The sequence below is a fragment of the Taudactylus pleione genome, unplaced genomic scaffold, assembly GCF_031769625.1.
Source record: "Taudactylus pleione unplaced genomic scaffold, aTauple2 ptg000053l, whole genome shotgun sequence".
NCBI classification, from domain to species: Eukaryota; Metazoa; Chordata; class Amphibia; order Anura; family Myobatrachidae; genus Taudactylus; species Taudactylus pleione.
The window spans coordinates 39,169,928-39,192,467 of NW_028284455.1; the positions used below are offsets into that span (position 1 = coordinate 39,169,928).

The 22,540-nt window shown below is 44.1% G+C and overlaps 1 protein-coding gene across 4 annotated transcripts in view; it reads left to right on the top strand.

Annotated features, from left to right (window-relative positions):
- The window catches only part of DNAJC13 (DnaJ heat shock protein family (Hsp40) member C13), a 232,834-nt gene that overhangs the window by 150,840 nt on the left and 59,454 nt on the right, over positions 1 to 22,540 (top strand). For all 4 annotated transcript variants that reach the window (XR_015875677.1, XM_088462805.1, XM_088462806.1 and 1 more), the window contains 12 exons: positions 60 to 163; positions 252 to 411; positions 678 to 740; positions 874 to 975; positions 2,588 to 2,692; positions 5,339 to 5,541; positions 7,432 to 7,516; positions 13,260 to 13,414; positions 13,709 to 13,754; positions 15,444 to 15,598; positions 16,655 to 16,856; positions 16,972 to 17,087. Coding sequence is in view for 3 of the 4 variants with exons in the window: in XM_088462805.1 (XP_088318931.1) it covers positions 60 to 163; positions 252 to 411; positions 678 to 740; positions 874 to 975; positions 2,588 to 2,692; positions 5,339 to 5,541; positions 7,432 to 7,516; positions 13,260 to 13,414; positions 13,709 to 13,754; positions 15,444 to 15,598; positions 16,655 to 16,856; positions 16,972 to 17,087 (1,496 nt within the window). In the remaining variant the exon portion in view is untranslated. The remainder of the gene's footprint in view (positions 1 to 59; positions 164 to 251; positions 412 to 677; positions 741 to 873; positions 976 to 2,587; positions 2,693 to 5,338; positions 5,542 to 7,431; positions 7,517 to 13,259; positions 13,415 to 13,708; positions 13,755 to 15,443; positions 15,599 to 16,654; positions 16,857 to 16,971; positions 17,088 to 22,540) is intronic.

The window sequence follows — 22,540 nt, forward strand, 5'->3', positions numbered from 1 at the left end:
ATGTGTATAGTCTTATTATCCCCTTATTTTGATCTTGCATACACTTTCGTTTTCTCAAGGTGAAATACGAGTGTCTGGCCGATGAGATCAAAATAGGAGACTACTACCTACGGTTGCTTTTGGAGGAAGATGAAAATGAAGATAGCAGCGTTATAAAGCACTCGTAAGAAACCATTCATCAAATAACATTTACGTCCATTTGTTCTGATCCTAGAGTGTATATAAAAGTAGTTTCCATGTTTTTCCTGTAGGCATGAATTTTTCAATGAGCTTTACCACCGCTTCCTCCTCACTCCCAAAGTGAACATGAAGTGTCTTTGTTTACAAGCCCTCGCCATTGTGTATGGAAGGTGCCATGAAGAAATAGGACCATTTGCAGATACCAAGTACATTATTGGAATGCTTGAGAGGGTATGAATACTCTGTATGGATAATTGCATCCTATTTTCCAAAGGGTAGACTATATTAATGTCTCCCCATATATTCTCTTAACATAAATGCATTCAACTGTATTTGTCATCCCACACTTGGTATTGAACACTTTTTGCCTGTGGTACAAGTGGTGTCGTAGAGAGGAAGCACTGTATTTTTATTTGTTATTTACATATCTACCATTGTGTAATATATTTCTCTAGTAATTTCAAATGTAATTGTGTTACCAATTTTCCTATATGCAGTGCACTGACAGACTGGAAAGGGACAGGCTCATCTTATTTTTAAACAAGCTGATTCTTAATAAGGTAAGTTGGCTTATGTCTTTTTTGTCATTCTAATAAAATAAAATCTTCATACTGTAAAATCTTTCTATACATTAGTATACAGGGTATGGGAATGGTGCAATATTTCATATTTTGGGGTTTTTCCTTTTACTAGAAAAATGTGAAAGATGTTATGGACTCCAATGGAGTTAGGATCCTGGTTGATCTCCTCACCTTAGCACATCTTCACACCAGCCGAGCCACGGTTCCACTTCAGGTAAGTTGTACAGTTTTGGTGGGACAAGTGCCACTTTTTTGATTATTGCGTCAGAATATTTTAGTCATTACTTGTGTTTCTGAATTAAAGGTACATGAGTTCGACAAAGTATACTTCAGACAGAGTCAGAGGGTACTTCAAACTTTTATTTGTAACTCAAAATAATAGTTGAGTGTACTGTTAAAAAAGAAGTCACATGCAACTAAATGTGAGGCACACATGCTAGGGAGTGCTTGACAGAAATTATCCGTTATTTTGACTGCACAATTTTTTTTTTTTATTGAAAAATTTATAAACAGTGACAATGGTTAAGAATATTAGTTTCATTTTTGTGAATTAATTTAAAGATTTATAGACACATAACCCAAGGCAGTGATATAAAACAGCAGGACCTATGCAGAGGATAAGCTTCTGGGCCACCCTTTCCTCTGGGTAAATTAGTGGTGGTATAGGCGCTGACAAAGAAACAAGGGTATATATGGAAACCCAAGCTACTCAGCTGGGTCTAACTGCCTGCCTTGTAAAGCATGTACATCATATGAGAACCTAACGAAACGATTGGGGTGGTAACTATATATGCATGGGAATAGATAGTGGGATAGTGAAATTGGAGTAACGGATCAAAAAGAGTAATGAGTCACAATCTGTGACCCTATCAATACTCATCCTAGGGCTCACAGTTGTCCTAAGTTACCTAAGACTTAGGACTGAGCCCTTAAAAAGGTTTCCAACTTGGCCACATTGGGCCAATTTAATAATAAAGTATAGTCTATGTGCCTACAAGTCTCTGTGAATTGATCAGATAACTCGTCCGTTAAACAATAATCACTTAATTCACCGTTTTTACAATAACATTAACACAAATTCCAAATTCATGAACCTTGAGCGACCGCACAGATCAGTCTAACATCTTAGCCAGGAACGTAAAATCTTGGTACTTCTGTAGTATTGACTTATAGGATAGATAAGGAGAAAATAAATCTACTTCAACTAGAGAAACAATCAGTAAGTCAATTAGCTGGCAGCCTGAAAAGTCTTAAAAGCTCTCTGAAATGTCTCGGCATCTATACACCTCTGGCTCTGAACTAGCAGGTGACTGCTACACTGAGAGTGCTCAGTCAACTTTTTTTTATTTCTTTTGTGTCACCCCATGGTTTGCCATTTCTGTGCCCTTGGGGGGGGGGGGGGGGAGACGTAGGTGGTAGTAAATCTAGGCGTGATCTTGCCACTCCGGGAGATGTTTCCACAAACCTCCTTCTGTTCTCAGAAAGCAATTATGAGGCTTTAAGTATGTAGTGAGTGGGGAAATACCCACCGATATTGATAATTATAAAGTACTCTAATTGTGATCAAGAACCTGCATCTGTCTTCAATGTCTGAGCTGAACCGACCGAGAATATTGTGATATTAATGATAAAAAAACAAACGTTAATAACGATCTTCTTGCAATTGTGCTTATGAAGTTATACAAGTCGTTGACACTGCACTCAGATTTATATTAGTAATGTGTACATATACACATATAGTCAATTATTAATTGTGATAAAAACTTGCTGTATTATTTTGTGATATAGGCAACATCTCAATAATGTCTGTTGTGTTCTTTTACCAGAGCAATGTTATTGAAGCAGCTCCTGATATGAAGAGAGAGAGTGAGAAAGAATGGTATTTTGGCAATGCTGATAAAGAAAGACGTGGTCCTTATAGCTTTGTTGAGGTATGCTTTAAATCATAGCTGCCAGACCGACTTACAGTTTAAAATATTTTTAAAAGTATATTTAAATATTTTATTGAAAAAAAAAATGTGCCAAGGAGGTGTCTCGCACCTCCCCGTGTACATATGCCCCAATTGTAAAATTACTTCCCACTCCCTCGGTTATAAATCCTAATAACAGTACCCCACACCCCCTTTCTAGTGAAAGAATCCCTGTTTTATAAATCATACCCTCCCCCTTGTAAAAAGTCTATTTTTTGCACCCCTAATCTTCCTCCTCCCCTCTGGCTGTTTTTTTATTATTAATTTACCTGCCCATCCTCCAGCATTGTTACTTTATTTTGCTTCTCCCCCTCCCCCGTCCACCACACGCAGAGTGCAGCTGAATGTGTGCCATGGGGGTCTGATGATCCGTCCCCCCTGCTGCAGCTGACCTCTGAACACCACATCACTCCAGGCGGGTCCTGGCAGTCAGAGGAGATTCTTCTACACTTGCGCAGATGGATCTCCTCTGCAAAAACCAGGGCACACAGCAGGACGGTGCAGTTGCATGTGATGTGACCTTCGTGTCACATGCAACCACGCCAGTTAAGTGATTAAACACGCGGTAAACTTTTGTTCATTTTTACATTAAACAGTGGCAACATCAGTATTTTGCAACTGTGATTTCTGCTTTCTAAAGTTCTATTTACCTAATAGTAAGGTAAACATAAACACCCCGGACAAAATAATATGGAATGCGCGCATTCGACGTTTATATGGCGTTACATCTGCTTTAATGACAGCTCAGATTTTCCGAGGCATGCTGTCAATATGACTCTGGATCACATTCATATCGCATTGCGCCCATTCCATTAACAAGTGGTCCTTCAATGCAGCCAAATTCGGAGGGTGTTTGTATTTCTTCATCACAGCCCGTTCCAACATGTCTCAAATTTTCTCAATAACATTGAAATCTGGCGACTTGGAGGGCCACATGAGATGTGGCACGTCAGTCTGATGCTCTGCAATCCAATCCTGCACAATCCTAGCACGATGGACAGTACAGTTATCCTGAAACAGTGGATCCACGAGATGGTCTTCGTCTTTCAGAAACTAGACAAATGTCAAAACTGCATGATCCAACAATGTCACATAGTTCACCGCTTTCATGCAATTGGACACCTCGACCAAGAGTCCAGCTCTCAAAATAAACTCTCAAAACATGACACTTCTGCACTGCTCGTTGGACACAGTCTGGTTGGAATGCTTGCCCAGCCCTCCACATGACTCTGGAGAGACTGTCATTGGAATATTAGCAAAATATGGATTCTTCAGACCATATGATGCGTCTCCACTGTTCAGTGGTACAGTGACGATGCTGTTTGGCCCATGTCAGACGCTGTTTCTTTTGGCATTGTATTGTTGCACTATTTCCTGACGCATTTGGAACTGATTGGTGGTTGCTAGGCACCCTATATGCCTGCGATCCCGATTTGTCATGTTTCACCGCTGAGATTCTTGGTGTGCATGCTTCTTCCACTGTAGATGGATACTGCTCACTGTCTTCGAGGGCACACCAACAAACGCCACCACCTCCTCCAGGCTATGGCCATGCTCTCGGCCAAAAACAATGGCTCCCTTTTGCCACTCAGTCACGTCACGTGTACGACCCATGGTTCTACCTGAAAAAGAAACAATATCTAAAAAAAATTGCATTGTATCAATACCTCAGACATTCACAATGATCAACCAATAGTTTGTGTCACCATCTACACGCATGTTCACGTTCTGCTTCGTTGAACTTTTACCTCCTTGTCTTTCCACATTCCATATTATTTTGTCCGGTGTGTTTATTTATTAGGGATGGATACGGGATGCCGCACTTAGGATCCCGGCAGGCAGATTCCCGACGCCGGCATCCCGTCAGGGTTAGGTTACCGACACCTGCAGGTACGTATCCTAACCCTACCCCTAAACCTAGCCCTCACTCCCCGCAGCCTAAACTTAACCCTTCCCCCTGCAGCCTAAACTTAACCCTTCCCCCCAAATCCTAACAATCCCCCTAGTGCCTAACCCCAAGACTTACCATCAGGATTCTGACTTCAGGATTCTGACTGTGTTGGGACTCCGGCGCCTGCATCCCGACAGACAGTATATGAACTACATCCCATATATTATTCTGATTACACTTTACACTATTGTCCAGCATATATTCATGCTTTCATACTTTTTGCTTCCCTATTTTAGTTTTTCTAATTTAACAACTTTATCCATTAGTAAAAGGTTATCTATTTTCCACTGCCATTCCCAATAAATTTTGACCGAGATATAGCATGCACATAGCTGGTGCACAAATTCTCCAATATTCACTATTTAAAATATTAGAATCCATCATATGCAAGATATTACTTTATAAAGAAAATGTCTATGCTACTGTAATATCTGTGGATTCCAGAATAAAACGTTAAATGATTGACTTTTGAGTGTAGGATGTTCTAAACATCTACTAGAGTGTGATTTCTAAAGGTTTTATTCTATTTTATTTAATATTTACTTCTTCAGAGTAGCTTTCCCACTCGAGTCATCTCTAGTGGTTTCTCTGTGACACTATAAATATCACATTTGTATATGATGAATTCAGAAATCCAAAGTGCTCTATTTTGGCAGATGCAAGAATTCTGGGACCAGGGAGTATTAAGTCCCAAAACACGCTGTTGGGCCCAGGGTATGGATGGTTGGCGCCCGCTGCAAGTCATACCCCAACTGAAATGGTGTTTGCTGGCAAGTGGGCAATCTGTCCTAAATGAAACTGATTTGGCCACACTGATTTTAAATATGCTTATCACCATGTGTGGATACTTTCCCAGCCGGTAAGCAATTTGAAGTGATCTATAATTTAATATTCTGAATATGCATGTTAATAGAGTTTTTTGTGACTCTATAATAAAGTGCGGTGTTTTCTGCTTTCAAGGAAAAGGCAAGATGTGGTATTACAAAGCATTCCCCATTAGTGGCAAAACTTTAGCCATTGCTCGACATTGTTTTGAGGAATGTCAAATCACTTTTTTATAGTTTACTCACAACATGTACAATACAAAGAGATACAGATGTGTCCACATACATCTATCCTCCTTGCGCTCCAAGTCGCGCTACACAATGCGGGAGCTCCGTGTGACTCAGTAGCGTAGAGCGTCTTTTCGTCAACTTTTTATCTTCAAATGCGTCTTATTCGCACAGTGATGCGAATCGTTAGCACAAACAGCTTCTCTTGATTAAAATTTGTGGCATGTCTGTTATTTGCATGCAAATCGCTACATTACAGTGTTACAGCCACTGACAAACGTAACGTAGCATTTCGCATGCAGATACACCCACAGTCGCACACAGAGTATAGGCATGCTGCATATCATTTTAATCTGCAGAAGCTGCTTGTGCTAGCCATTCTTATAGTTGTGTGAATAAGACGCATTTTAGGGTAAAAAGTCAGACGAAAAGATGTTTAGAGCTACCGAGTCACACCACGGCATGGCGCGACTAGAAGGGCTGTTTAATGCGTAAGGAGGCTAGATGTATGAGGACAAATCTGTACAGACGGTGTGGGCAGCACAGACGGTGTAATGGTAGAGTTACTGCCTCACAGCACTGAGGTCGTGGGTTCGATTCCCACCTCGGCTCTAACTGTGGGGAATTTGTTTATTCTCCCTGTGTTTGCGTGGGTTTCCTCCAGGTTCTCCGGTTTCCTCCCACACTCCAAAAATATACTGGTAGGTTAATTGGCTCCAAACATAAAAAATTAACCCTAGTGTGTATGTGTGTGAGCATGTGGTAGGGAATATAGATTGTAAGCTCCACTGGGGCAGGGACTGATGTGAATGGCCAACTATTCTCTGCAAAGTGTGCGCTATATAAATAACTGGTAATAATATCGGATGAATCTTGCAATTTATCCAACCACCCAAGGGATCCCATCCTTCTTCTTATATTTTCCTTATTTGGTGTTGCAATTTAGTTGTCTAGATCTCACTGTATGCTGCCATATGCTTATGTGCAAATTTCTTGACCTACTTTGGCTCCTCCTCTACATTTTAGCAGTAAGTTATGCGCCATTCTGTTACGCAAAAGCTACTTTAATTATTTGCCCTCCAGCTTTATTCAGTTTCTTCAAAGAATCCATAGTTTCATTAATTATCTAATTTAAGATTGTTGTTATATTTTCTGATGTCTGTTAGAAAGTATTCATATACATACTGGTGGAAACAGAGTACCAGAACTCTCCATTTATAGTTACATAAGCTGTACCATGTTTACTTTAAACATGTTAATGAGTCTTTCATGGAGCTTTAATCTAGGTTTTATCAAACAGTATAATGTATTAATAAGCCTCACACACGTTTGTAGGTCAATTTCCGATGGTTTATTTTTGAGGGGATAACATTACCAGTGGCCTTTGTTCAGTCAGCCTGGGACTCTTAGGAGATAAATGTGGTTTATCACTGAAATGGTAGGTGCCCCAAAAGCTCTTGCTGATGTTTCCTGACTACTTATACAAGCTCATATCATGGAATAATAAGTGATGCAAATATCCATGCCGTCCATGGATGGCCATTTGATTAACTTGCTTTGCAGCGTGGGTTTTTCTGCACTACTGTTTTACCATGAATTAATGTATCTAATGTTGATTTGCCTATACAGTATTAAAGATGATTCTGTGCAAACATACTTGCATGCTTTAGTAATAGGTAATAAAATGTGTATTTCAGGGATGCAGATAATGCCATTATTAGACCATTGCCTAAAGTGAAAAGGTTGCTGACTGATAACACTTGCCTGCCCCATATTACAGAGGTAAGTAGCAGTTTGTTATCTAATAAACACACTATTTGCTTTTTCTCTTGCAGCAAGGCTGGGGAACACTGGACCATGGGGATTGTAGGTTGGGGCTGGAGCTAGCACTTAGTAAAACTGTAGCTTTAAATCCTATGCTCCTTCCTCCTGCAATCCCACTATTCCCATCTTAGTTAAGTTCCTGAAGAGTAGAGCACGTTTTGGTCGGGCTACCATGCAGCCTTTGTAGGTAGCTATTATTTCGTGTTTAATTGTAAACATTTTATTTTAGCACCCCATTAGCAATTTCACAAAGGAAAGACCTTGCGCAGACTTGCGCTGTCCTGAGGAATAGGACCTACTGTCTTTTCCGCCTCATTGCTGCTGTGCACCACTCTGTATGTGATTTAGTTCTGGATTCCCAAGGCTCTGGGTCTGTCAAAGTGTTGGTGACGGAAAGTCATTACTTTCTTTTCGGCACATCTCTCCACTGTCATCAGGGAGGCTTAGTAGACGCTGGATTTGGAGGGCTCTGTTCCTCACGCAGTTGTTTCCAGCAGCTTGAGTATCCACAGGGAAAACCTTCCATGGTAGTCACTGCGGTAGCCGTGTAGATCGCCACACGCCTCTTCCTGGGCACACCTCAGCATCCAGTGAGGATCCGCTAGCTAGACCTTGGAGGATTGTCTCCAGTCTGGTTTGATAAGTTCTGGGGTCGTTATCCAGTCTTGGCGTGCCCTGACACAGGTGGCGTGAGCTGGGGTCACTACTGCTGCCATCTTCATCATGGGGCTTCACAGTGATTCGCCCTGGGATTCCCTTCTGCATTGGTAAGTCATGCGCGGCAAGCTCTGTGTGGGAGGTCAGGCAAGACGGGGCACAGGTAGCTTCCAGGCTGTCAGCTATGGCCAGGGGAGAAGTTGCGAGAAAGGGGCAGACAGCGCTCACAGAAGAGAGAGATTTGTTACCACTAGCTGCTCACTCCGGAAGCGTCCCAAACTTCCCCAAATAGCAAAAATACAAATAAAGGGAGGAAAGCGCCCTGTGGTATAGAGATATATAGATGTGTGGACAAAAAGAATTGATTAATTAATTGTATGTATATATAATCAATTTCTGAGGTTTCAATGCTGTATATGAATAGGATTTAGAAATGTTTATACTGGACAAAAACTCCTATAGGAGTGAAGATATTAGTAACAGGTGGGCAATAACTTGAGGCTGGGTGTTGGTGAAAAAGCGTCAATGTAAAGTTATTCCAGATATGGGTGCAGGAAATGTTCCTGTATGTGGAAAATCGTAACAGGCCAAATACTGTTAATGTATTTGGTTAATATCCGGCTAGGACACGTGGGCAATAACTGTAGGCTGGATGTTATAAAACCAAGATGCGGGGGTAAACGCCTTGTATCGTGCTTAGAACAATATGTTGATGCCACCTTCGTTATAACCACACTCTACCTCAGAAATAAGGAAATGCAGTATCAGGATGTCTTATGACACTAGAATGCAGTAGCAGGTAAGTAAGGAACTACTTACCTAGTGAAAATGTCTGCTGGTCTGACTCCTCCTAGCTATGGCCAGGGGTTAAAGTGGGGCGGAACTGCGTTCTGTCACTTCTATTTGGAGACTGAACCAGTTCCGCCTCCACGACCCACCTGACTCCAGCACCGCAGGGAGGCTCCTTTTGCCGAGCACTCACTGAGATTTTGTTACCTGCGGGCGCCCGGCTCCTTCCCCGCAGCAGCTCGAGCTCACTCTTGAGCTCCAGCTTCCGGCTCCCGCAGTGCATTATGGGATAGACATCATGACTCTCCCCCATAGTTCAGAGGAGCAGCCAGGCGGGAGTGGGGCTTAATGTAAGTATTATTTTTGTTTTGTTTTGTTTAAGCGGCTTCATTATAGGGGGCATTACTCAGGGGGCACTACTACTGGGGGCATTACTCAGCGGGCACTACTACTGGGGGCATTACTCAGGGGGCACTACTACTGGGGGCATTACTCGGGGCATTACTCTGGGGACTCTACTACTGGGGGCATTACTCGGGACATTACTATTGGGGACATTATTCTGGGGGCACTACTACTGAGGGGATTACTCAGAGGGCACTTCTACTGGGGGCACTACTACTGGGGGCATTACTCAGGAGCCATGACTATTGAGAGCATTACTCAGGGGGCACTACAACTGGGGGCATTACTATTGAGGGCATTACTCAGGGGGCACCACTACTGGGGGCATTACTCAGGTGGCACTTCTATTACTGGCACTACTATAGAGGGCATTACTACTAGGGGCACTACTATTGGGGACACTATTACAGGAGGATTACTAATGGGGGCATTGCATAGGGGCACTGCATAAGTGGCACCACTCCTGGGGGTACTGCATTAGAGGGGCTTTGCATAAGGGGCACCACTACTGTGGGCTCTGCATAAGAGGCACTGCATAAGGTGCATTAGCACTACTGAGGGCACTGCATAAAGGGCACTACCACTACTGTGGGCTCTGCATAAGGGCCACTACCACTGTGGGCACTGCAGAGGCGCTACCACTACTGGGGGCACTGCATAAGGGGCAACACTGCTGAGGCTACTGCATAAGGGGCACTACTATTGGGGGGATTAATAAGGGGGCACCACTCCTGGGGGCACTGCATAAGGGGCACCACTACTGGGGGCACTGCATAAGGGGCACCACTTTTGGGGGCACTACCACTGTGGGCACTGCATAAAGGGCACCACTACTGAGGGCACTGCATAAGGGGCACTACCACTACTGTGGGTTTTGCATAAGGGGCACTACCACTACTTGGGGACACTGCATAAGGGGCACCACTACAGTTAGCATTGCATAAGGGGCACCACTTCAGGGGTCACTACTGCTGTGGGCATTGTATAAGGGACACTACTATTGTGGGCATTGGGGCACTGCTGTGTGTCATACATGAATAGGGGACACTACTATGTGGTGTAATGTGAATGAAGATTGTGCTACTGTGTGGCGTCATTTGAATTGGAAATACTATTGTGTGACCACACCCCTTTCTTTTGAGACCATGCCCCTTTTTGGCGCGCTATCCCTTCATTGAAAAAGCACTGAGGTGGGCGCAGGGAGTTCCACCACTTCACTAGGACCACTTTAAGCACTGGCTCCAGCTGGTCTGGCTTGAGGGCCCTTTGGCTCTACTCTTTGCATACGCATTCATTACCGGATTGTTCCTTACACTATCTTCGGTTTGGTAAGTGTTTTCTCTGTCGGTGGCCGTCCCTAAGGAGGGGGTCCGCATTGCCAAGTTTTCGCTCCTCCTTCGAGATGGTGCGTCCTTGAAAGGTCAGTCTGACACAAGCCGCTTCTTCCCCAATAGGGGCAGAATTTTTAGTAACAATCTCCGTTCCGGGGACATCGGTCTAAAGGAAAAAAAGGGGGACACTAAGCGCATACCATAGCCCTATAATGATCGTGCAGGATTCTGTGAAAATAAATCCAATATATAAAGGAAGAGTCGTACTCAATGTGCAAATATGTATAATGATTTTATTAAGAATAATAGATCTATAAAGACCGCTAACTGCGATCAGTGTCAGTATGTGTTTAATAATGACTTGGGTCAATATAGCATAAATAAGGTTAAAAAGTGTGGTCTAATACCGGTATACGACATAAATACAACATAAAACATGTACAAGTTGGTGCAAATATTGCAGTTGTGAATATCACTGAGTGATACGCTTGAGGCGTTTTACTCGCTCTGTGTGGGGATAATAGATATGAGCCAATGCTGAATGGTTAATAGTTCTAGTTGGTCCAATGCGTTAATTCAGCGTGTAGTAAATGTTTACCAGCATATATAATTACTCCATATTACAAGTTCTTCTGCCGAATATATAGCAGGTACACAGTATTGTTACTGCGGAGGTGGTGCAATTGGTGCAGGTAACATGAAAAGACAATCTGTACCTGATGTTTCAATAGGTAGTCCTGCTGCGTGGGTATGCTTAGTATTTCCAGGTTGACTCCCTCCGGGGAGTTGCAGTGTATCACCAAGAGTCCCAGGAAGTAGGAGGTCTGCCAGCAGACGCGGTGTGAGCTGTGCGGCTTGTGTCGGGATCGATGTATCCGCGCTTTCCGAGTGAGGGTAATCCTGGTGGCTCCTGGCTGGCTGCGCTTGTCATAGTACAGACCCACTGCAACTCGGCTCATTTCTACTGGGGCACTTCATTATCGGTTGGTTTTCGCGTCTGGCCCTCCGTGCCGGGGAGTGATACAGCTGTAGGTCTTTCTCTCTTGTGGTCTGTACTTGACTGCAAGCCCGGACCCCCTTTCCATCTCGCGCTTACCTCCGGGTTTGGAATCTCTACCTCTTGTGGTGTAACCGTTACAGGATTTGCCTCTCACATGGCTTGGCCTTCCTTCTGAAGGGTTTGGAGACCGGCAGCCGATTTTGTCTTGTGACGTTACAGGTTTTGGCCACCTCATTTTCTTTCCAGCTGTGTTTGGCTCTTCTTCCAAGGGTCCAAACCGTTTTTACACAGTGTTCTGCATATTTGCCACCGCTTCATCTGCAGTTGGAGTCGTGGATTCTTAATCCAGTCTTCTCTGTTCTCACTCAGGCTCCATGGGACACATTGCATTAAATTGATCTTCAGTTGCTTGAAAGCTGGTCTTCCTTATGGCTATTGCCTGCCCTCAGCATAGTTCCATGTTTAGGGTTTTCAAGTCGCTCTTGCTCGTTTTCCATGAAAAGACAAATTACAATTGCACAACTCCAAATTACTAATTATATACAATACATTTTGCAATAAAAAGAGTTTTTAGCACTGTTCTCTGCGGGTTTTTTATGACGCATAGTAATATGGTTGGCAGGCTACTCAGCAGACCCTTGTGCATTGGATCATCTCGGCCATTACTGTAGTCTTTTCTGCTTCGGGGTGACCGCCACCAGACCAGGTGTCAGCGCCTTCCACTAGGATGGTGGCGATCTTAGGGGCAGCTCGACGATGGATTTCAGCAGCACAGGCCCATCGTGCAGCTATCTGGTCCCCTGTCAGCTCGTTTGCTAATTTTTTACGTTTCAGGTTTTTTGCCTCCGGCGGCACCCACTTTGGGCGTAGTTATACGGCCAGGCAGCCTGAACGTTCCCTCCCCTTGGGGGTGGCTTTTCAACATCCCATGGTCCAGTATTCCCCAGCCTTGCTTTAAGAGAAAATAGGATTTTTGGTCAACTTACTTTTCTCTTAAGCAGGCTGGGGAACACTGTGATCCCTCCCTCACCCTCAGTCGTGCGAGGTGTTTGGTTCTTGACTGGTCTTTTCCCTACTGGTTTGTTTGGTTACTCTAACAGTTTCACGGGGTTCCTGCTACTCCTCTCTGGACTCATTTAAAGAAGTACTGGAATTGTGGGATTGCAATGGGGGGGAGCATAGTATATAAAGCTACAGTTTTATTAAGTGCCAGCTCCAGCCCCAACCTACAATCCCACCATGGTCCAGTATTCCTCAGCCTGCTTACGAGAAAAGGATTCAGCGGTAAGTTGACCAAAAATCCTATTTTCTTCTTCCTGCTCTGTAGTTCCCCCAACTTCCTGTTTTGTTCTTTTCATATTCCAATACATGAAATGCCAAAAAGGGAGGAAAAAAAGTTTAGAAAAATTAGCTTTCTCTAAACTTTTTTTTTCATCTTCCATTGATATTTCCCACTCAACCACTGCTGTGATTTATTTGCTTTGGCTGAAAGCACTTGTGTTTCCATTTCATTTCTCAGCTTTTGCTGACGTTTGACCCCATCCTGGTAGAGAAGGTTTCCATATTGCTCTATCACATCATGCAAGACAACCCACAGCTGCCTCGTTTCTATCTCACTGGTGTGTTCTTCTTTATAATGATGTACACTGGATCCAATGTGCTTCCTATAGCCAGGTAAGGAGTCATTGAACAGTGCCTGCACTAACTAGAGCATGCTAAAATATAGGCTTTGGAAACTGCCAAGATGTGTTGTGGTTTTTTTTTGTTTGATCGTTTTGTCTTCATAACACAAAAGAAACTAGTAATGGATGAAAACTGTAACCATTTTTACTCACCCCAGCATTTCACAAAATGACCTTCCCTTTACAAAAGTTTTTTTCCTGTTCTTATATACAAATTTCAGTAAATTCACCTTGGTGTAAAATAATGCATTAGTAAAACTGTTATTTTTGTGGGGCTTTCTTTTAGGTTTCTGAAGTACACGCACACTAAGCAAGCATTCAGGTCTGAAGAGGTGAGCATGAAATCAATGTAAAATCTGTACATGCTGCAATTTCTCCAAGATTGTAGTTTTTTCTTTTAGTTTTTTTTTTTTTTCAAACATCTGCTTTGTTTTCCTCTCTTTGATAACTCATCAGTAATGAGTGAAATTAATTCTGCTTATCAGATTTCATCACCTCCAAATGCATTGAAAAATTTTAGCTAAGATGTCTGGTATGTTATGGAAGAGAAAAAGTACATTAAAATAGCAGCTGTGATTTAGGGCAGGTTAAACATGAATAATACATACAGATGAGTCCTGCTACATCTTGGACGATCGCACTACAAACGTGTACACACATCGCGGCATGCGATTACCCGCAGCAGCATCCTCTATGGCGTACACTGCGTTCACACCATGCATTCCTATGGTGGCACGGGTGCGAACGCAGTGCGCGTATCCGCTTGCGGGCGCGCCTCGTGCCATGTATGGCACGATTTGCTGCGTACGCAGGAAAGATGTAGCAGGACACATCTGTATAAATAAATGACTGTTGCTTTGGGGCATGTTAAAAGTGCACTCTGCTACATATATATCTTTTTCATTTATTATAGGGGTTGTTTGTTTTTGTTTTTTTACTTTTTTTATAGTAACTTTGTTTTTGTCAATCAAGAGAAAGCAAATAGAAAAAAAACATGAAACAAAAAAAAGCATTGCTGTATATGTCATTCCATAGAATATTATTAAACATGCAATATGATTTGTGGGGATGAAGCAAAAGAAAATCGGTGATATTAAAAATGCTTTATATGAACAAATATAAAAAGATGAGAAAGTTGGATTAAGTGATGGGTTTTTCATTTTGTTAATACATTTTCTTTCAACATTTTAATAAGGGAAAAAAAAAAAGTAACAAATTTCCCAAACCGCGTACCAATGAATTAGGCGTCCCCCAAAAAGAGAAAAGGTGCAACAAAGAAGCTGGAACGTCTATACGGGGAATCACTGACCTTATGATAGGCTTGTTGGTTTAACATTCACTTCAGTGTGCCCTGCAGTTAGGTTTTTCTGAACCCTAAAAAAGGTACAGCCATGGGATTTTATAGTGGATGCAGTGTCAGACACACACACAGGTTGATGAAAAGCAAGCGTGGGTCATACATAACTGTGTAAAACTGCTAGACATGTTGAAGCATGCACACAACAGTTGAGAATGCAGTTGTGCTCTGTTTTCTTAAAGCTGCGTACACACGGTACGATTTCAATGAACGATATGAACACTGATGATATCGTTAAATCGTTCATATCGTTGATTTTTATGCAGCTAACGACCAAAGATGCGCGTTCCCGCATGCAGGCCAACCTGGACGATATCATTCATTTTCCATAGGGGCTTGCAATCGTAGGTCTTTCATCGTTGGTGATATCTTTTGTGTGTGGATGAACGATATCGTTCATCCAACACACTGGGAAATTCAAGGGAGATCTTCCAGTGATATTGTTCGCTGAACAGATCATCTCATGTGTACGCACCATTAGAATACATTAGTGAACATAAAAATGATGGTCGACACTAAGCAAGCCGCTCTGTTGGAAACTATTAAATAAACAAAGTTGGCCAGATTGTTACTAGGCATTAGGAAGCTAAATATATTGTTAAAGTGAGATCAAATGTTATTATTAAACAATATTTATATAATATCAATTATTTTGTTCTTACAGAGCAAAGGACCAGATATTTTTCAGAGGAGCATACTTGGCCACATTCTTCCTGAAGCTATGGTATGCTATCTAGAAAACTATGAACCAGAAAAATTTTCAGAAATTTTCCTTGGGGAATTTGATACTCCAGAAGCTATATGGAGCAGTGAGATGAGGTATGCATCACCTTCCATAGTTCCATGATTGTATGTTTTTATTGTAAGAATGTCCTCTATTTCTATAGTTTTTATTTTATTATGACTGTTGTATCATGTTTAGTAAAGTTCATTTATCAGAGAGAGGCTTATTGAGCTGTTAAGGCTATTTTTCAGGTACTTCGTATCACAGTGAGAATATAATCATTTTGTGCAGGCAAGGTAATAGCCGCATTCCTTTCAAAAAGTGCCAAATTGAAAATGATTGATTGCATCAATCTATTCTGTCAATGATTTCTGCAATACTTGGTGAATAGCCTCTCATATGCAAAAGATATTTAATACAGGTGACAAAACAATTCATAGAATAAGTGGCACCAAACCAGTACTTGGTTATGCCTTTCTTGTCAGCAGCTGTTGGATAAATAGACCTCCTAAGAGTGCCGTTTATGTTATTAAATCGTTTTAATTTGAGAATAACTTGATTAAATATTGGCCTAATTTTGCAGTTCATTTACAAAAATGGTTAGCGTTACTGCCTCACAGCACTGAGGTCATGGGTTTGATTCCCACTACGGCCCTAACTGTGTGGAGTTTGTATATTCTCCCTGTGCTTGCGTGGGTTTCCTCCGGGTACTCCGGTTTCCTCCCACACTCCAAAAATATGCTGGTAGGTTAATCGGCCCCCCACAAAAAATTGACCATAGTGTGTATGTGTGTGAGCATGTGTTAGGGAATATAGATTGTAAGCTCCACTGGGCCAGTGACAGATGTGAATGGTAAGATAGTCTCTGTAAAGCGCTGCGGAATATGTGTGCGCTAAATAAATAAAGAAATATGGTGACTAAACTTGGTGAACCAACCTCAACACTGAAGCTTGCAAATAGGTGTTAATATTTTGGTTAGCAGTTTGTCATATTTTGTTACCTACAGTTCAGACAAATTATTACACTGGTGTTATGTTTCAGCCATTTAAACAACAGTATGTGCATGTGATTGTCCTTACCAATATCCACAAAATATATGAATTTATTTTTTTTACTTTTCAATGCATTTTTTCCTTTTGACAAATTTCAGACGTCTTATGATTGAGAAGATTGCTGCCCACTTGGCTGACTTTAGCCCCCGCCTCCAGAGTAACACTAGAGCACTTTACCAGTACTGCCCGATCCCAGTCATCAATTATCCCCAACTGGAGAACGAGCTGTTCTGCAATATCTACTACCTGAAACATTTCTGTGACACAATCAGATTTCCAGATTGGCCAATAAAAGACCCTGTAAGTCATGCCATTTTCCTGAGGAGTTTTGTCTGGGAGCTTTTGGTCTGTTTCTTTAAATACTGTGTATGCAAAGTTGATAGTATGGTGGAGCAATGTATACTTTTCTTTGCAGGTGAAACTTTTGAAGGACACTTTGGATGCATGGAAAAAAGAGGTAGAGAAGAAACCCCCAACCATGTCCATAGATGATGCTTATGAAGTTCTCGGTCTTCCAAAAGGACATGGCCAGTAAGTAAAAACTTTTAATGTCTGTTTTAACAAAAAGAAAAAAAATATCTCTGTACAGATGTGTCTCGCACATATTTGCATCAGTCTCCATAAACAGCCCCTCTCGGCACCCCAAGTAAGGTGAGACTCTGCCAGCGCTGGGCTTATTTTTTGCGTGTTTTTTTTTTTTTTTACAAAAATGCGTCCAAGTTGCAATGTGACTCTGATGCTGATTCAGCATTTGATGTGCTACAATACAGCGACTGCGGCTTTTTTTCACGCTAAGTTCAATTTGCAGAGTCAGTCTCATTTTATTGAGGTGCGGGATACAGTATTTATTAATCATACATATGTACCCCTACAGTTATTACAATTTAGTGTGTATAAGAATTAGTTCACATTTAAAGGTTTTTTTATATTCAGTAAAAAGGTGAAGCTATGAGTTACCTGTACTTTTATGAAGAACCGAATATGATTATAGCATCTTTATAATAATTTGTTTACAGTGAGTTTTATTTAGTTTATGGAGAGAGACCTACGTGTTCTTGCGTTTCAGCAGTATTTACACTTATTTGGGGTTTGGATTTAGTGCTGTTCTTAGATATATTGGTACACTAACAAAATCCATGCCATATACAAATCTGAATGTGTGCAATATACTGTTGCATTACAAATTGATTTTGAAATTGGTAAGAACAAAATAGAAGTAATCTAACATTCTGTTATATTCTCTACTACTACACAATCTATATAACAATTTATATTATTTATCTTGCAGCAAGCCTGGGGAACAGTGGACCATGGGGGGGGATTGTAGGTTGGGGCTGGAGCTGGCACTTAAATTAAACTGTAGATTTAAAACTTAAGCTCCGCCCTCCTGCAATCCCACAATTCCAGTGTTCTTTAAGTGCCTGAGGAGTAAGGGCACGATGTTACTGGGCTGCTACGCAGCTCGTTATTGTAGCTTAGTTTTTCATTTAATTTGTAATATTATTTTTTTTTACTTTGCAGTTAGGTAACTGTGCGCTGCTTAGAGTGCGGCTGCGGCCCGATGTGATCTGCGGGTCGGCGCGGGGGCGCTTAGTGGGGACACCCCACAGCACTCCGGTCTCTGTGTGAGACCGCCGGGGACTGCCCCCCATGGTCACCCTGTTAGAGGATGCCGGTGGAAGGAGCGGGGTTGGATGGCGGCCGCCATTTTGCCGGGTTTAGCAGCGGCTACCCTCCCATGCACACTGGGTGCGCGCACGCTGACAGGCTGCCCAGTTGAAGCGGGCTTGACAGGAGTTTTCCCTGACACTGGGAAGTAATCCTGGTCTGAGGAGCGTGGAAATGGAGGGGGCGGAGCTTACAACGCTGCACTCCTCCTCTATCAGCAGCATGTGGACTATGCATCCTGCCTTCAGCAGGGGATGCACAAGGTGTCTTCCATCTGCAGGGCCTGCTAGATTCAAGGATGGCTTCACTTCTCCCCTGCAGCTTCAGTGAAGTTCCAAGACAAGCACACTATATGTTTGTACACTATACTCGTAGGCCTATGTTTGTACACTATACTCGTAGGCCTATGTATGTACCCTATGCTGGTATGCCTATGTATGTACCCTATGCTGGTAGGCCCATGTATGTACACTAGACTGGTATGCTTATGTATGTACCATAGACTGGTATACCTATGTATGTACACTATACTTGTTATGTAAGTACTGGTACGGCCTATGTCACTGTAATAGCTGCATATGTCTTAGGTCACACTGCTAATGCGCACTAAGTATATCAGACAGGCTGTCTTGTGTTACAAGGTGTGGCACTGGTGGTGTAATGGTTAGCATTGCTGCCTCACCGCATTGTGGGTTAGTTTCCTGCCACAACCCTACCTGTGTGGTGTTGGTTGGCAGGGATGTTGCTATTTGGGCTCATGCACAGGGTAACGTGCAGTTGCCCTCAGAGGCGTGGTGTATAGGGCCCGGTGACACACAGGCATCTGGGGTGCTGTGTCCTCCATGGACCAAGTACAGACTTTGGTGTCCCCTCATCTTTGTCGCAGACTTCTTTTCGTCTATGGTGTTAAGAGTTCTTAGCTGCGATATGTCCCGCTCGGGCTCTGTGCTTTGTGGTGTCAGGATTTAGGACAGGTTCCTCTCATTTGGCGGGTTTTTGTCAGGGATCCTCTACTGTGTGAGGCACAGGTGGAGATTAGTCTTGGAGGTGTCTTCCTCTTTCCATTGCTCCATAAGTAGTTCCGCAAACGTAGGAACTTGCAAAGACTTGCGCTGTCTTGAAGGGTGAGGACCTACTGTCCTCTTCGACTCATTGCTGCTGTGTGCCACGCTTTAGGCAGTTTGGATATGGAAGCCCTTCGGCAAATCTCTCTCCAGTCTCATCAAGGCAGGCTAGGAGACTCCAGATTACGAGGTCTCTTTTTCTCGCACATTTGCTTCCAACGAATTATGTATCCAGGTGGGAGCACCTCCCACGTTTTTCGTTGCAGCAGACCTTTAGCCCAACACATGCCCCTTCCTGTTTGGGGCTCAACAACCGTTAGGCATCTGCTATCTGAACCTAGGAGGGTTGTCTCCTGTCTGTTTTCATAGGTTCGGAGGACATTAGTCGGCCTTGGTGAGCCTTGACATAGGTGGCATGTGCTATGGTCTCTTCTACTGACGAAGTTGTCGCAGGACTTTACAATGGTTTGCCCTGGGATTCCCTGCCGGATTGGTGGGACAATTTCCCGGCGGACTCTGTGTGGGAGGCCAGGCAAGATGTAGCACAGGTAGCTTATGGACTTCAGCTACAGCCGTTTGGGCTCGAAGGGCCTTTAGGCATTCATAACCAGATTGTTCCTTACAATATTTTTCTGTTTGGTAGGAACGTTCTTTTTTAGCCAGAACTGGATGTCGTATTCCCCACAGGTTGAGACCACGCTTTTCTTTTTCGCCAGCGGTCCCTACTGGCGGGGTCTGCGTTTCCAAGTCCTCCTTTCATGGTGGTGCGTCCTGGCAAGGTCTGTCTGTCATATGCTGATTCTACCTGGCCAGAGGCAGTTTTTCTGGTACCACTCACTGTTCTGGGATCACTGTTCCAAGGTAGCCTAGTCACTAATGGGGTTTCTCTTATACCCAGCTCGGGTGCAAATAGTAGGACTGTTGCTCCAGATCAGTGACCATTGCGTGACGTCATCAGGCACCTGGGTGCTAGGCCACAATTGTTAGGGTTCCATCATGGACCTCGGTGGTCCACTGCCAAGGCATTGCTTTTTCTTTTTCAACGGCACTCTATCGTTCCACTCCTCTCAACTGGCATTTTTGCTCCAGTTCCGCCACAGGCACGGAAACTGGGGTTCTATCTCCTTTCTGGTTCAAATGCCGGACGGTTTATTCTGGCTGACCTTGTATCTTCGTGCCTGGAGCAGTAGCAGTGGGTAGTTCAGTTTGAATGTACTCTCTACGATCAAACCCCCACAGCACGGAGGCCAACACATGCTCACTAGGCGTCTGGAACGCATATCTTCACCGTTTTGGGCAGGTTGCCTTTCTTCCTCAGTCAGCAATCGAATATACCCCTAGTCTGTGCCGGGCCCTACAGTTCGGTGGAGTCCCCGGCTCCTTGTGTTTGCAACGAATTAAGGGCGGTGATGCCGCGCATAATGCACATTGAAGGTAGTACAACTATGCCCTTTTCAGATGTTCTGCTTGTGACGAATGCTGTGGCTTTACAGTTACGGACCTTCCTAGTTCGCGGTTTCACGTACTTTCGGTTCAATACTATATACCCACTTTCGCAGGGCCTCCCCTGCTTCCTTGTCGGCGCCTTCAGCTCTGGGGGTGGCCTTTGACATTTCTCTCCAGCAGGGTTTCTCTTGTAGTGGCCAGTTCACAAACCTTACTGAACTCTGTTCTGTTGGTGCCTTGTTCGTCGCTCTTATGAAACATTCGCTTGTTGGGCATGAGAGTCTCCACTTAGAAACCATTCAGTGGACCGTGTTCACTCTCCAGCCTTGTAGGGGTTGCTCGGCACCCCCCTCTAGTCTCTGTTGCAGGTTCGGTCCGACAGCACTCCTCACTCTCTATCAGTGAATGGTTTCGGTTATTCTCCTGTAGGTCCGTTACTTGGTCCCTCCGGGATGGGCTTGTGGTGCCCACGGACGCAAGTCTCCTGGACCGAGGAGCCTTGACATTGCTTTTACGGCTCCAGGGCCCTTGGGTAGCTGTCCGCAATGGAATTAGTATGATTTACCCCCCTTCCCCTAGCCTAAACCTAACCTCCCGGGGGGGTAAGCCGGGTGTCGGGCTCCCGGCGTAGGTCTAATAACAGGTGTCGGGATTTCGACGCTTGTCATTAGTGCCTTGCCGGGATTAGACAGTCGGGAAGCCGGCGGTCAGGATTGCGTCTGTCGGCTTCCCAACTGCTACCCGTCCGGCTTGGCTGATTGATGGGCTCCAGTGTTCTCCCCAGAAATTTTTTCCAGCCGGGTGGCATCCAAAAGTAGCCGGGTGGGGGGCCTTCGCAATTATGCACGCGCCGGGAAAAGGGGTATCTCCCTTACCAATCCAGCCCGACATGTCTCAGGCTGCTCCCCCACTGGCTCTCAGTCAAAAGTGCCCATTATGCAGTGCCCCCTGTATTTGTGCCCTTTATACAGTGCCCCCTGTAGTTTTTACCCTTTATGCATTGCCCCCTGTAGTTTAGCTTTGCCCTTATGTAGTACCCCCAGGCTTAAATAGTACTCCCAGGATGGCCCCTTATGCAGTGCCCCCAGGTTTAAAGTGTCCCTTATGCAGTGCCCCCAGGCTGGCCCCCTTATGCAGTGCCCCCAGGCTGGCCCCCTTATGCAGTGGCCCCAGACTTAAATAGTGCCCCCAGACTGTTCCTGGTTCTTGCCCCAGCACTTACCTTTACTTGCTGGCCACTCACCCACTCTCCCACTCGCCGCTGCCTCGCGCTGACTGGATCTAACTAGATCCAGCAGGCGCGTGGGGCAGGCTCCTCACGTCGCGGGTGACGTCATGATGTCACCTGCGCAGGGCATCACTGGGAACGCTGGCCTCTGAAGTGATTGGAGGCTTCTTTAGCCTCCGGTCACTTCAGAGGCCAGCGTTCCACTGCGGGGGTCGGCGGGGAAAAGTGCCGGGCGGCAGGCTGTTTCTGCCGGGCGATGCACCCGCAGAAAACAGCCTGGGGAGAACACTAAGCTCAAGCACCAAGCCATTTTTCTGTCTCTCTTGGGGGTCCTGTCCATCCTCACCAACCAGCAGGTTTGCAGTCGGTCGAACAACTGCACAGCAGTGGCAAATATACGTCATCCGGGAGGACCAAGAGCGCAGGTGCGCTGGTGGAGGCATCCCGAATTTTTTCCTGATTGGAGACTTTTTTGTTTCGACTCCCTCAAGCGGTGATGATACTGGTAGTGTTATATGAGACAGTGGACTTCCTCCCAGGGCAGTGGTCTCACTATCCTTTGGTCTCCCCGCTGTTCG